Consider the following 15,067-nt stretch of genomic DNA (forward strand, 5'->3'; position numbering starts at 1 on the left):
TAGATCCCATTCTAAACTTGGAAACCAGCTTACGGTTACATGTTTGGGTAGTTACCTCAGCGGTTTCTATATCACTTTCACTACTTTCACGTGAGGTTGCAAGTATTTTGTTTTAAGGAACTTCATAAACTATGTGGGTATGTTTATAGTTTTCTCATAACGATATCTCTCCTCTCGGAGAGCATTCTCAACATGTACAAAGTATGGATCTGGAATGTTAACTATTCGAAAAACCAGAGAAAAAAGGTAACTTTCATGAATATTGCTATTTAGATAGATTCTTTTCAAGGCTTTTACTTTTTCAACTATCCAGAGAATTGGTAGTGAATATAGTTACATATTCTTGTAGTTAATATGCCTCAGAATCTTTTTCTTCAGCTTTGTGGAGAGAAATGTTTGCATTTGAACTACTTTTTTTCCACCTCGATATTCTTGATGTTGAGTTTGTGGCTGCTTAAAGTTCATATGGGTAAAACATAATAATTAATAGTGAAAAGTTTAGGTTTTTTTATCATATTTTCGGTAATTTTACTTAACCTAACGAAAACTTAATCAAGAATAAGATTGTAGTTGATCACAATAAAACAACTTTGTAGGATTTTTCTTCCACATAATCTAAAAGTCTTTCATTAACATTTTTGGTACACAATTAGTTAATGATTGCCATGTTGTTATTTAACTGCCCGGACTCTATTTATGTGAATTGCACATGTATCATAGATCATCCATCCAAATTATAATAGGTAATTGTATGCGAGAAGAAAAATATGAAAATGAAAATTGCATCGTTTTCGATCTTGCAGAAGGTACTACGCCCCAACGAATACTGCTCTAAACTGAAAGTTTTAAAGTTTCTGTCGACACCAAAAATGTTTCATATTTGTAGAAAGCTGGAATATTATAGGTATATTTTGCTGTTTTTATATGTTATGCAGTTCCTCTTTTAGTGACAGGGTACAACTTCAAATTAGATTTATGCAAAGATATTAAAAAGTAAATAAACAAGATCTCTCCAATCCTAGTTTTAGCCAAAATATCTTTTATTTTTTTTATTTTTTGTATGTAAATAGTCTCAGGAAATTTACCGCACTCCTACCTCGTTTACCTGTCTCCACTTACTTATAATTACTTTCTCAATTTTCAATCACATGACAAACTGTTTATGTAATAATAAAAAGCAGTGGTGTCTTATTACAGATTACTTCAAAGTTTCTTTAAATTCCTTGGGAAGAATTTGAAGGTTTTGTTTCCTTGGGAATACACATATTCATGCTTGATCATTTTGTATAAATTGTATGTATGGTTGAAAAATTGTTATTGTCTGGAAGCTCAAGTTTCAGAATTATAATAATTATTAAAATTTAATATAATACTGTAGTTTACCTATGGGAATTGCTTGCAATACAAACAACTACCTCCAGGTACAGGTTTCCGTATAGAGAAACCTGGTAGTTGGTTGTCAGATGTGCTAGATTGGGAAGGTCCAAGGAAAGTTGGCATTGGACCAGAATTGAGAGCACTTTCAGTGTTAAAATGCTTTTTGCAGCCATGTACTGTAGTTTTACATAGATAGGGTAGTGCATATGTAGAGTTTGAGACAGGAAGTTATTATCACTGGTGATTCCCCAATCCTGTAAGTTTTAGGGATTCTGCTGCGGATTGATGATTAATAATGATCTATTTATAAATTCATTTTAAATTACTCAATGGATAATGTTCAGATGAGCCACAATTTTACTAAGTACTATGAACACTTACAGTACACTTTGCTTGAAAAAGTTTTATTTGCTATACGGTGGTTAATTACCTACATGGAAGTTTGTAAAGAGTTGAAATTTTACATTAGAACTGTGGCACTGGTAAGGGTCACCTCTGGTCAACTTACTGTTCCTTCTCATTCTACCACCCAAACTGTCTAGTTCATGTGTACTCATGTGTACTCATGTGTACTCATGTGTATTCATGTGAACTCATGAACACTCATGTGTACTCATGTGTAGTTCTGGTATATAAGGGTTTTCACCGTCAGTAACCAGGAATAGGTAGTTTGCGGCTTTGGAAGTCAGAAGACCTATCCTGTCAGAAAAACTATTACCTGTTCATTTTGATATACAGAATTTTTGTGTCCCACAGATTTTATGTAGTGAACTTTCTGTTTGTTCATTTAAAAACCACTTTAGTTTAAAGTCATATTAATTTTATCATTTCTGATGGTTTTTTTTTTTTTTTTAATTAACCGAATGTTTCTCTGGAGCCATGTCCATCCTGTAACTTGTGAGTGGTACCGCCATAATTTGCCAAATTTAACGCAGTTAAGAACACTTACAGAAAGACAAGATTTGTTTATATCCAATGAAGTTCACTTGAGAAACAAAACAAAAACAGAGTAAAATATACTATCGTTTCATTTTCTACCTATTTGCCAAGCGATATAGTTTTCTTGTTTCATCTGGTTTCGTTGTTCTCATGATTTCAATACTTTTGATACATCAGTCGTTGTTTTGCGTTCGTTGTTTATCTTGCTCATCTCGCTTTCTCTCTTTGACTTTCAGGTCTCCAAGGCTCTCTCGAGTAGCTCGTCATCGTTCGACAGTATTGATGCACACACAGGGTAAGTTAAGTTTCCAGGATTTCACCCAAGTAAAATAAATTTGCGAGTGTCTGGATGCATCAACAAAGACTAACCAGTGGTCAAATTGTGAAAACCTCGTAAACACGATATCTCAAGAAGGGAATCATGGGGCAGTCTTCATATTTAGTGTGTAGAAGTACCACATAGAGTTAAAGAAGCCGATTGTTTTTGGTGGAGGTCAAAGATCATTTGGGGTCATCATAGGCTGAATCGTGAAACCTTTGTAAACATGTGCACCCTCACTACTATACATAACGTCAGATTCATGAAGGAAACTGCTCATCATCATCGAAACCACAGTGCATTTTTGCATTCTGGTTTAAAAAGCAGGCAGTATGATCTTTTTGTAACAAGAGTACAATGATATTAAAATATAATTGATTAAGTAATAATAATTAAAGTTATTCAGGAAATAAACCAGACGTTCTGTCAATGATTAATGTTATAAAGCTAGGATCTGTAAATATTAACTCGCCATCGTCCACGGCTCTCGGAAATCAGTTTCTACGTCTTTGGAGCATGGCAGACAATGAGTGCAAACTCTCTTTCTCGCATATTCAAATCCGCAAAGTACATTCCCCTTTCGCTTTGAAGAAACCCTTTAATTCATCTGAGCTGTAAGAGGAGACGTCCGTTTACCACTATATACAGTAGCTGTTGCAGGCAAATGACAAAGAGCTACCGTTAGGCAGATTCTGCAAAGTAGAGAAACTAACCAAAGTTACGGTATGAAATGTTTCCCGAAAGGTAATGAGGGCAGTATTGAAGAACTTATGGACTGCATGGACTCTACATGTGTGACCTGATTAATTCACTACGGCTTCGGCTTTGAGTACAACGTTTCTTTTCTGTATGCTGCCGTGTTAGACAAATCTAACGGTAATAGTAACAGTTACCGACTTTGTCATCCGTGTTATAGTCATTGCCGACTTTGTAATCCCCCTTTCGAGGCCCCCCCCCCCCCACACAATTTTGCAAGGTTGTAAAGATTGACTCAATAGTTTTCCCTCTTGGGAAACCACAAATAGCAACAAAATTAACTACCTTAGTTGAGCTATATAGGCTTACTGAGGTTTTAACACACAAAAAAAAGAAGAGTCTTATGAAGTGGTATGGCATTTTAATGAACCGTAGACTTGACTAGACATTCTACGATTTATTGTAGAGATTACAGCTTTTCATTGGCTGAAGTGGTGATAAATGTTAAAAGATTTATCTGTTTCAAAAGTCGTAAAGACTTCCTAGGTGCGCCGTAGTGCTGTGCTGTCTATCCCTGCTATTGTTCGCTCCCTGTTCCACTTTCTAACAGCAGAAGTTCACGGAAAGGTAATAATACCACAAAAGTGCAATCGTATATTTATAGTTTTGTCATGAATACAATTCCCAGGACACTCTCCCCTGAAATATATTTTTGTGTAGTTTACTTAAAGTCAAACAAAAACCACTGATTTTTGTATTTATAGCATGATGCGGTTAATCGACAATGGCTCTATGGAAGCACGTTGGGTGTTTTGTGTTTTCTTGTTTATCACATGCATAGTTGGTCAACTGCCAATATAAAACAATTAATAGCGAATAGCCTAAAGATACTGTATGGTTTCCCTATAGGATAGCATGATCAATAAAAGTCATGTTAAAAACAAGAACGTTAAAAGTCAGACTGTCAAGTTATTGGACAAGCTGCTTAGATTAGAGGCAACATCTTGGAAATAAATAAATGTTGTTTCTTCTTCATTATTTATTCTTTGAAAACAAAAATTTATAAACCGAAAGTTGTAAAGATAAAGTCAATCTTTAAAATACTTCTACCAATTTGTTGATTTATTTTCAAAGAATTTAGATGACTTGTTAATTTCTCAGGAATTTGTTAATGTCTTTGTTTTTTAGTTAGGTGGGGGGGGGGGGGGGTTAATGTGGGACGTGATCAGCAATAGGCTCATTTGAATGTTTAGTCACGTTACGCTGTATTCTACTCTGACAAGGGCAGAGGTTAAGAATAATTTACTCCCCCTGCCAGACACACACACACACAAACAGATTAGACAACTAATCCCATTATGGTATTTAATTTTAGAGATTCTCTTAATGAAGTTTGCTTATTAATTAACCATAAGTACACAAATACTTTAGAACCTCCCTGGTTTAACCCACGCATGCTTGGCTACTGTGCTATCTAGCACAGTTGAATTAAAGCATTTTGTCAGTTGGAACGTCAGTTGATTATTGTTTTCCAGTTCGGAAGATACACAATCAAATCTTAGAGTGTAAACGAGACTTCCAGGTCATATTGATGGAGGGGAATACCCATTGGAAAACAATGGCACTTTTAACTGGCGTAAAAGACTAAAGATAAAATTGGGGGAAAAAGGGGACTGTGTTTTTATACCACAAACTACAATAGTCATCAAATACTGAATTCTTGTTCTGTGCAGACAACAATTACCACAGTTTTATTGATCAAGTTCAAAGGCTGTTTGCTTCCCATCTTGAATGGCAGATGACAGCAGGGTTTTAATGGTTATTGAACGGGTTGGCAACCACATCAAACAAGCTTTTATGATACATTTATCGAAAGCCATGACATCATAGGGAGACTCTTCATGAATGATTCGTGGATGTTAAGAAATAGCTCGGAGAGAAGTGTTAAACCGATTCTGCTGTGAGAATGGCTCAATTCAGGACAGGGCAAAGGAAGATTTCTGGCTCCTCCTTGTCTTCCCAGAATTCTCTTCAACGCAGTAAGAAACGGTACAGTTAGACTATGAGAACTTGGGGAAAGTATATTACTTGCTTCCTTAGCTTATTAAGCTAACTGAATCAGAAAATTATTACTTTCGGAATGAAAAATTAAATCCAGTTGTCAGGGTTTCTATACTCAAACACACTCTTGTAATTTGTAATTCGAAACAAATTCAGTTTGGTTTGTATATAGATGTATGTATATATATATATACTGTACTGTTGTTTAATTATGAGTATGCCAGCCGTAAGCTATACCACAGACATGACACATGCTAGAACAGAGATAGATAGCGTTTCATATGTACAGCTGGTTCGTCCAGTTTAATGTATGATCTGATGGGTTTTTCATGTGTGTACCTATGTGTGTACATGACCTAATTGAGCATATCTAACATATATATGTAAATATGTGGTAGGCAGGGTTGTAGGTAGGGAAGTTTTAGTGGTGGGCAACGCACCCAGTCGATTGCTGTTAATGCTTGTTATGGCAAGAAAAAACTATATAAAGCCCAGATTGTTATTGGCAAGCTTTGTAACTGCAGTAACGATGCAAGTTGAGGGAAGTACCAGGAAATGTTGCGGGTGGTTCCCCCCTAAGAGAAAATATTTTTGTGGGACCCTCTAGATAAATTGCGGGAATCCCACTATCGCGTGTCCTAATGTGAACACTGCAGGTGTACCACTATTTCGGTTATATTTCATAATTATCTCCAAAGTGATTGGAGGGTTATAACAATTTAACATTTTAGCAACTGGATGAAAAATGTAACTGCAACAATCGTCTTTGTCAAGGGTCTATTGTTTGTAAGTTCTGCTCCTTTAAACAAATGAAATGACCATCTGCAGGTCATAAAGCTATCAAAGGAGATCCTTTAAATTTGCAACTAAAGTTTGTTTTTGCAGTCGTGACAATTAAGTGCAATAACTACATTACAAAAACTCTCATCGGACTCACCCAAATTTTGCTGAATTGGTTTAATAATTAGAATAATTTTGATGCAAAAATACTTAATATATGCTAATAAGACTAGGAGTAGCCAATATTTGCTATAGAAAAGTGTGGTAGGATAACTTTTTTCGTTGTTGTTGTAAAGAATTCATCTTTTATATCAAGGGATCTGACCTTTTTCGTGTATTGAGCATCACTTTGCATTGTTATAATACCAAATAGTTCTATTACTTTGCCAAACTAAATCGCTTACTACATGAATTTTCAACCACAATATTCCTTGTATATAGTAGCCTAACGTGCCTGGATGCATCCTTTACACTTAGGCTTAGCAAACTTAATACCACTAGCTTAGATACAGATATAAACTAATGCTTGTTGTTTATAGAACTTCACAATTTTGTGAAATTTTGTTCTGTTGACCTGAAACGTTAGTTTTTTACCCTCCATTGGTTTTGTTGTTGGTTTTTTTTTTTTTTTTTTTTTTGATGAGGAACACCATTGCTGGTTCCAAAAAAAAGAGAAAAACCTGACCTTAATCATATGTAACCTAATTGTCCTTCATGAGATCTCTGCCAGTAATATATCAAAATTAAACTTTTTGGTTACATAGAAATAATCTTATTTTTAACGATTTGAAAGTATTTTGGCTCAGGAATGTCAAAAGTTGCAAAATAGTGGTGTGTAATATATACAGTATGTACCAATTTGTATAAAGTCTCTTTAAATTTTCTAAATGAATGGCTATATATAAGAAGAGGTTTGCTGTAATGTTGTACTGCTGTACTGCTGTACTATATATGTGTGTATAGTATGTGTATAGGTTTGAGATGGGTGGGAGACAGGGGTCAAAACAAATGTTCAGGGCACCAAGCAATGATTGCTCTGAAAATTAAAAGTGAAGGAAGAGGGATGGGAGAGGGAAGGAGGGGTTTCGGAGGCTGGAATCCAAACCATATCTCTAAGTTGATCAAACTATTGGAATGGCCTGGTTTGGGGCAACAACTTTTCCCACAAAATAAAAATTAAGATTTCTCTGGTAGGTTCTTCTGATGTATCCCACTGCTGTCAGAAACTGTGTGCCATCTAAATTGCAATTTTATAATTTCCAAGGGTTAGGAAACTGAATCATAGCAGGGATTAAATTTGAACCTCAGAGAGGGTAGGAACATCAGATATTTAGTTGGTGAGAGAGGAGGGGGGTAGAGTGAGTAGGTCAAGTTATCTGTTTAAGCACATTCGATTGTCGGTCTTTGGTACACTCCCATTTTTGGTTGGATATATGCCTAGCTTATAGATCCATTTTTTTCTGAAAGGAAAGTCAAAAGAATGATAGAGCTTGCTGGGCATGAAAGCCAAACAAATTTATTCACTCTCAACCCAGTCCCTGTACATCATGACTGTAACGACCGGTCTGTAATCAATTGTGAACTAACCTCCCCCTCCCCTCCCCCTCCCCTCCCTCTCCCCTCCCCCTCCCCTCCCCCTCCCCTCCCATCCCCTCCCCTGTACATCAAGTCTGCAATGGCTATGCACATGATCTCTGAAACCTTTGGATCATGCAAAGAACATCTTACATTAGAACAATACATCCAATATTGCACACTATTTCCAATAACCAATAATGGGGGAGGGGGAGGGGGGAGATGGGCCTTGTTTTTAACAGTAAGGACTGTTTTCCCCTTCTTACAGTAAGTGCATTTCCTTTCCAGATTTAGAAATGAATTAAAAGGAAGGAAGTAAAAGTGATGGTTACCACGATCGTCACAGAAACATATGAACCATGCTACCAATTTAAACATATCCAAGAAGTCAACATTTCCCTTTATAAATGAGTGGTTAATAATAACCAAACCCTACCTTCCTATAAATATATAGTAGTTGTTTCTAAAGAAAACAGTAAGGTCTAGTCATTGTCTATTACCATGAAGCCCAGCATGAAGCATGCTCTGACTTTGTTTAAAATAAACCTTCCCTAGGTCATTTTCTGTCTTTTATCTATGTTTTGCATCAATGATCATGAATGGTGACAACCGACTTGCAATTAACAACTCCAGGACCAAATGATTTGTACAAGTTTGTTCTCATCCTGTGCCGTGTAAATAAAACTACCTGTATTCTGGGATTATTAGTTTGGAGACCTGTATTAATGGTGGTCATGCTACAGACACTGTAAGACTGACTGGGTTTATGCCAAAGTTTGTGACTTGGGTACGTTCACTGAAGAGGGATCCGATTATTGCTTGCTAGGATATATACAGAACTAAACTCCCAATTCGAAGGTAGGATTCATTACATTTTATTATGCTCGACCTTGAAGTATAACTACAGGGTCATCTAGTTGCAATTTATATATAATAAACTTGAAGCAAAGTTTTGTACTTTCAGTTGAATTTGATAAATGAGGAAGTGTCATTTAAAGAGAAGTACACCAAACCCTGAACCTGTAACCTGGTTTCTGAATACAGGCCTATAATTTACCTGTAATTTACCTGTAACTACAGGTTTTTGGTCTGTTACTACATGGTTCCTGAATACAGGCCTATAATTTACCTGTAATTTACCTGTAACTACAGGTATCCATTACATGGTTCCTGTATACAGGCCTATAATTTCATAATTTATGAGCAAAAAAATAAGGAAAAAAATGCTTAAAGAGATCTACTGGCTCAAAGCATTTAGTTCTGGTTTAACGTCTTCTGGTCTCTGTCTTATTTGTAGAATGTTTACATCCCTCTTTAGCTGGGAACTTATCTTAAAGATATGTTGATAAGATGCATATTACAAGGATTTAAAGGTTACCATTCATGCGTGTATTATTGTGTCTTAATTCCTCTTGGGGAAGGTTCTCTTTACTCATCCAATCTTAATCTTTAGTAAGAAAACTAAGAACTGCATAGGGAATGGAAATGTGTTCTTAAAGAATTGAGCCTATATGTTTCCATGACCATTTTAAGAAACGTTGAATCATGAGATTGCATTAAAATCAATGCAAAAGTTAAAGCAAAATACAGTTTAATTTTATCTCAGGAATCTCAGGAATATTTTGTCTAACTTTAGCAGCACCTTCAGAACAATGAAAGGAACACCAGATGCATTGGATAATATAGCTTAAATTATATTTCGCCTTCTAATGATAAAAGAATATCAAGTATAAAAAGAAAGGACAAAAATAGGGCTAAATTACCGGAGACACCTATCAGGGTTGTTTGCTACTCTGACGATTGCTGTATGTGTTTTTCATGAATGCCTGCCTGCGTGCATGTAACGTCACATACGCTGTGTATAACGTCAACCTTTGGGTGTTTCTAATTGGCTGGTGAAGATGCAGGGTGTAATCTGCAGGTCTGGTTTTAAGGTTCGTGCCGTAAAGATATGTAATCACATTGTGGGTGTTGCACTTTTCGATCGGTTCTCAGGTTAAACCGTTTCAATTTGCCGGTACAAAGTCAGTCCTTGTTGGCCAAATAAAGAGCATATATGCTTATTTTCTTCACCCAACTGTGGTATAACTATTGGGGGGGGGGGGGGTAGGGGCCTTTTAAAATTCTTCTCACATGTATGGCCAGTGCATGCAGGAGACTATCACACGGTGCAAATAGAGACTGTAGAATTGATACTGCCAGTTGACTTTGTATATTACAAGAACTCCAGTTTTTTTACCGGAGTTTGCCCATATATATGATACTGGTTAAGATCTGTCCATGGAATTATATGTGCATTGCTTTCATTTTAATACAAACAACTAGATTTGATTAGTGGGTTGCAATGTTTGCAAACCTAGTGTGTATTCTTGGTAAAGAAAGCTGTCATTGGTGAAGAGTTTTGGTTTCACTACACAAAACGTCAAGTGCTGATAATCAAAAGCAATTCCAAGATAAAATATACTTTCGCTTAAGCACATACATACTTCCTTAACTTAAACACATATATAATTTCAATTAAGTACATATATATTTTCAATTAAGTTCATACATGATATCATTGTATGGAAAATTGGTTATGCTTAATTAGGTCACGACTGCATGGCGAAGTATCGTATTTAGGTACGTTTTTACTGTACATATTAAAACCCACCGTCCAACAGTTGAAATATCCACTTGAAAGTTAAACAGCTAAGTATTTCCTCCTGTAATATACTAAATTTTGTGTTCTCCATAATTTGGTTTATCGATAGTCGAATCCAAATCAAACTTTTGTCCCATTTTTTTCCTTGTGCATTGTATAGAAAGGAAACTTTCATGGAGTACTTGTAACACCTTAGTTCCTCTTAGGTTTTTAAGTGCCATCAGCAGGCTGCTTTTTGGGTTGAAATTTTAGCATTTTAAAAAGTGCGAGACAGGTTTTTAGACAGACTTTATTATTGAACATTTTGACCTTACAGATTATAATTCTTAGACAATTGTGGGAACATTTAAAAATGAGAGGGACAATGAAATCAAAGTCCATTGAAAGATGCAGTAAATTTCTGCTGGGGGGGGGGAGGGATCAAGGGCAGTATGATTACCTCTCAGTATTAAACATTTGGAAAAGATTAATAAATGAAGTTTTATATTGCTGTGATAGTCGCATGGTTTTGCGGTTTTCATGGTTTTGCAGTTTGGAGTCGTAAGTAGTCATCTGTAGCTCTGAAAAATTAAACAAAGTTCTATACACCAAGCTAGAATTGTCTTTTTGATGAGAAACATGAACCGCCATAAATAGATGAGGATTAAAGGTTTGTTAGCTTGTGATTCAAGTCCTGTTAGGTTAATCCTGCATGATTTACTTTTCTCCTCGCTTACCTGTCTCCCCACGACCTTAGCACCCTCTTTCGACCATAATCTACCAGATGTCACCCTCAGTCATTCCTTGTAAAGTACTTCTAAAGTATCCAGCCCGTGTGACTGGATATTATGCTTTGCTTCCTACATTTATCCTGTCTCCTTACAACCGTCACACAAATAGAAAGAAAAGATAACCAACAGTGAATATTTCGGTATATCCCTTTTTCAAAACTTATCCCTAATAATAATGTAAGAAACATGTGAACTTCTTTGAACTTTTGTCATTCCTTTTGGCCAATTTCTCTTACGTACATGAGACTGTTATTGTTTCATGTTTGTTTTTCATGTTGCGATATGCATATATATATATATATATATATATATATATATATATATATATATATAAATATATATTGAAAACGTAATGAGAAGGAAAATCCAGAACAGTGAAAAAACTTCCAGCCTCCACCGGGATTCGAACCCGGGCCTCCCGCTTTATATGCGGACACCCTTAGAACCACTAGGCTATGGACGCTGATTGTATGTCCAGAGGTTTGAAACCGGTAAGGAAGGTCGTAATTCCACTGTAGGTGTTTGTCACCTGTATTGAACAATACTAGTTCTGTTTTGGTGACATATTTGCCTTACTCTAGAGATATACATATATGTATCCTTGAATACGGATCAAACCCTGACACCTTTTTTTTTTACCGTTTCTGATTAATAATGAACTTTGCTATACATGCAGTCAGTCACCTACTGTAGAGATGGGATATTTCAAAAAAACATTTAATCCCTTTTCCCCTTTATAATTTGTATGTAGTTTATTTAATGTTTGAATGAATGTTATGCAAATTCACTGTCGGAGTACTTTCACACCCCCCCCCCTTTTGTCGGAAACCATTTAAAATGCAGGCCGCTTTTTTTTTCATCACACTTCAGGACTCTGAGTCAGTGGATTAGTTTCAGTCTTTTCAAGCAAACAAGTATTCAAGTGGTGGTGGTCTTTCGTATTTTTACATAAGGAGTGGGTCCTTGACAGTGTCAGAGTGTGTGTGTATTAAGTGATATCCTAGCCATGCTTGTCCTTTCACATATGTTTTCCTGACCAGCAGTATGTATGTATGTATATATATATATATATATATAAACCAACGTTGTATCGGTAAGCTAGATACAGAATCCCCTAGACTCGAGTTGAAACCTTGAGGCTCCGAGTTGCGAGGGAAATGGAGACAACATAAATGTATAAAAAAAGGGAAAACAACAAGAGGGAAAAATATCGGGGAAAAGACAGAAGCCAGTGGGAAATAAAATATCGCTGTTGTGCATTTTTAACAGCTCGATAGGTTTACGTTTGGTTTAAAGTTTCAAGTTGAACGGATTTAAGAATATAAGGCCTAACAATAAGCCCAGAAGATTCAAACCCCTCTTCTGTTTATCTTGTTTTGTTTTGAGGAAAGCTCTGAATTCAAGCATGTCTTCAGGACACTATTTGTATATATGTAGTGCATGTTACCTAGAGAAATCGCATGGGTGTAACAAATGTGTGTTTGAATATAAACTATTTTTGATTTGAAAAAACGGGTACTTTGGTATTTGTTATAAAGTTTGGTTGTTTTTTTTTTAAAAAGGGGGGGGGACTCTTGCTTCAAAGGTTGTATGTTTTAGATTTATTTAAAAGAAGTCACGATTGTAATGCTATCAGTTGTTCCCCGATTAGCAGGCAAGATTCCAGGGGGTGGGGGCGGGGAGGGTTGGGAGGGATGTATACACTGCTCCTTTCAACCTAACGCATAAATTTAAAAGTAGTTATTAGTACCAAGTTGTGTTCAGAACTGATTATAGACATACATTATTCGTCTGAATGTGCCCTCAGAAGGCAACATTTTACATGTCAAGTTGAATTTCTGTGGAGGGGGAGGTGGGGGGGGGACACTCCATGCCCCTCCTTTCCTGATTCATCCTAGATTCTGCCCTGATTCCATCGTGATTGCCAAAATTTTAACGGTTAATTAGTACACGCATATACATCCAAGATGGTGTAAGCAATTGTTTTTCAAAGCATTCTTTGGAAGGTAGGGGTGCGGGGATCTTAGGGATGGACCTTGGAAAGAGAAGGATGATGAAGGGGAGGGGATGGGGTGTGGGGATGGGGTGTAGAGAAGGGCTGCACTGCTAGATTATCCATCCATACATGTGCAGATATTACTTGTGCTCTACTTTTCATTTCACCTTTAAACTTCTCTCTTCATACTTGAACAATCCCAAGTTCTAGCTCTCCTGAAATGTCAGATAAATTTGTCTTCAGAGAAAGACATTTATCAACCTACTTAATGTGGTTCACCTGAGATTTTTGTCAGACTTTGTTCGTTAAGATCAACAACACCTATGAGCCGGAATTTCCTGAATTCCATTGATTTTTATTTCCCGCTCAAATGTAAGTACGCGTCGAGAACAAAATAATGTAGACCAGTCGTCTCAACTTGTGGTTGCCTGTAAAGATTGACATTCATTCTATCGTGAATGAGAATTACTTCCTGAAACCCAAGTTGCATTGTCCTACCCCTGAGTAAATAAACAAAACAAACATGCAAACAAATAGTAAAAGACACAGAAATTAGTCACATGGTTCTCATTTGAAATTTTAACTTTGCAAAAGAAATTATGGCTATGCTTCAAGTTGCAATTCGAAGCTCATATAATATCAGTGTGTGCTATAATTTTTATGCAATAGTTGTAAAAGTTTTGGTAAATTTGTCCTGTTTCCAAGGTTTGGGGATCCTGCTAGATACTGATGTTAACTATATATACAATTTTAGAGTTAAAATAATATGTCCATTTGCAAGTATGACATTCAAAAACATATTGGAGAAGCCTTAGAGTTAAAAAAAAATAATAAAAATAAAAGAGGAACAAGTTGTGTTTCATATAGTTTCAAGATTCCATTGCATAGGTCTCGATAAGCCTATATCAAAGAAAATTATGAATTCTATTAGGCGCATAGCCAGGGAGGGCGAAGGGGGTAACCGCCCCCCCCCCCCCCTTGAGCATATTTTGTTATGATATGGCTAGTAATTTCAAAATAGGAAATGCTTAGATGCAACTTACAAGGCCTGGGAAGTGCCATTTCCAGCGATCTGGGAGGCATTTTTGGCCAAATTTTTGGGGTACGCTTTGCGCCAACTTATGGTGGCACTATGCTTAGATAGTTTGCCTGCAGGCTTCGACCCTCCCTTGGCAAATTCTTGCTTCGTGCCTGAATTCTATGTTCCAAGGATAAGAAGGCATATTCAGAGATGTTCAGAAACGCAAGAAAGTCCAAACAGAGTTCGTCAGTTATTTGGTCACCATGTGGTTATTTGTGTTGTATAGAGCCGAGAAGGAAGTACACTGAACTATAACTTTTGATTTCTTGCTGCAAGCATTTTGGAATCTATGCGGTGGTGGTGAAGTGTATTCGACCGTTGTGACTTCCTTAACTTGTAAACAATAGCTGTAAGCTGTAAATGATGGATTAATTTCATACTGAGTGTGTTAATAATTCAGTTTAGTGAGTCCAAGAGCCGTGTTGGCCTTCATAGAGGTCTGAGGTCACCAGCTGTCACCATTTGGAAATACCTTGTTGAGATATCTTTTTCTTTACAAGAAATCCAACGACCTGACAAAATTTTGTTAAGTTTTGTATCATAGCCTTAATGCAGCTGCTTTTGTGAAATTTTAACTTAGTAAATGAAAATTGTGATTTTTCCTTTTTTCTTCTTTGATTTGTAGGTCTTCAACTCCATTTATGTCCATGGCGCAAAATTCGGATGAGGAAGGTATGTATTTACTTCGCTCCCCGCTTACCTGTCTCCCCACAACCTTAGCACCGCATTCTACCGTGTCTAATATGCCCTGGTAATCTCTTAACACTGTGCACCCTCAGTGACCGGTCAGATCCGGTCAGTGACCTCCTCATTCTACCACCCAAAGTGT

At 36.5% G+C, this 15,067-nt stretch overlaps 1 protein-coding gene across 8 annotated transcripts in view; it reads left to right on the forward strand.

The window, feature by feature from the left end:
• LOC139962519 (SAM and SH3 domain-containing protein 1-like) overlaps positions 1-15,067 on the forward strand; it is a 106,236-nt gene that overhangs the window by 62,369 nt on the left and 28,800 nt on the right. For 5 of the 8 annotated variants that reach the window (XM_071962545.1, XM_071962546.1, XM_071962550.1 and 2 more), the window contains 2 exons: positions 2,553-2,611; positions 14,864-14,910. In XM_071962545.1, coding sequence (XP_071818646.1) covers positions 2,553-2,611; positions 14,864-14,910 — 106 coding nt within the window. Of the gene's footprint in view, positions 1-89; positions 247-2,552; positions 2,612-5,206; positions 5,371-8,415; positions 8,606-14,863; positions 14,911-15,067 lie in introns of those variants that run through there. The other 3 variants (XM_071962548.1, XM_071962553.1, XM_071962552.1) reach the window with 3 other exon arrangements.

Source organism: Apostichopus japonicus, chromosome 21, assembly GCF_037975245.1.
Source record: "Apostichopus japonicus isolate 1M-3 chromosome 21, ASM3797524v1, whole genome shotgun sequence".
Classification (NCBI taxonomy): domain Eukaryota; kingdom Metazoa; phylum Echinodermata; class Holothuroidea; order Aspidochirotida; family Stichopodidae; genus Apostichopus; species Apostichopus japonicus.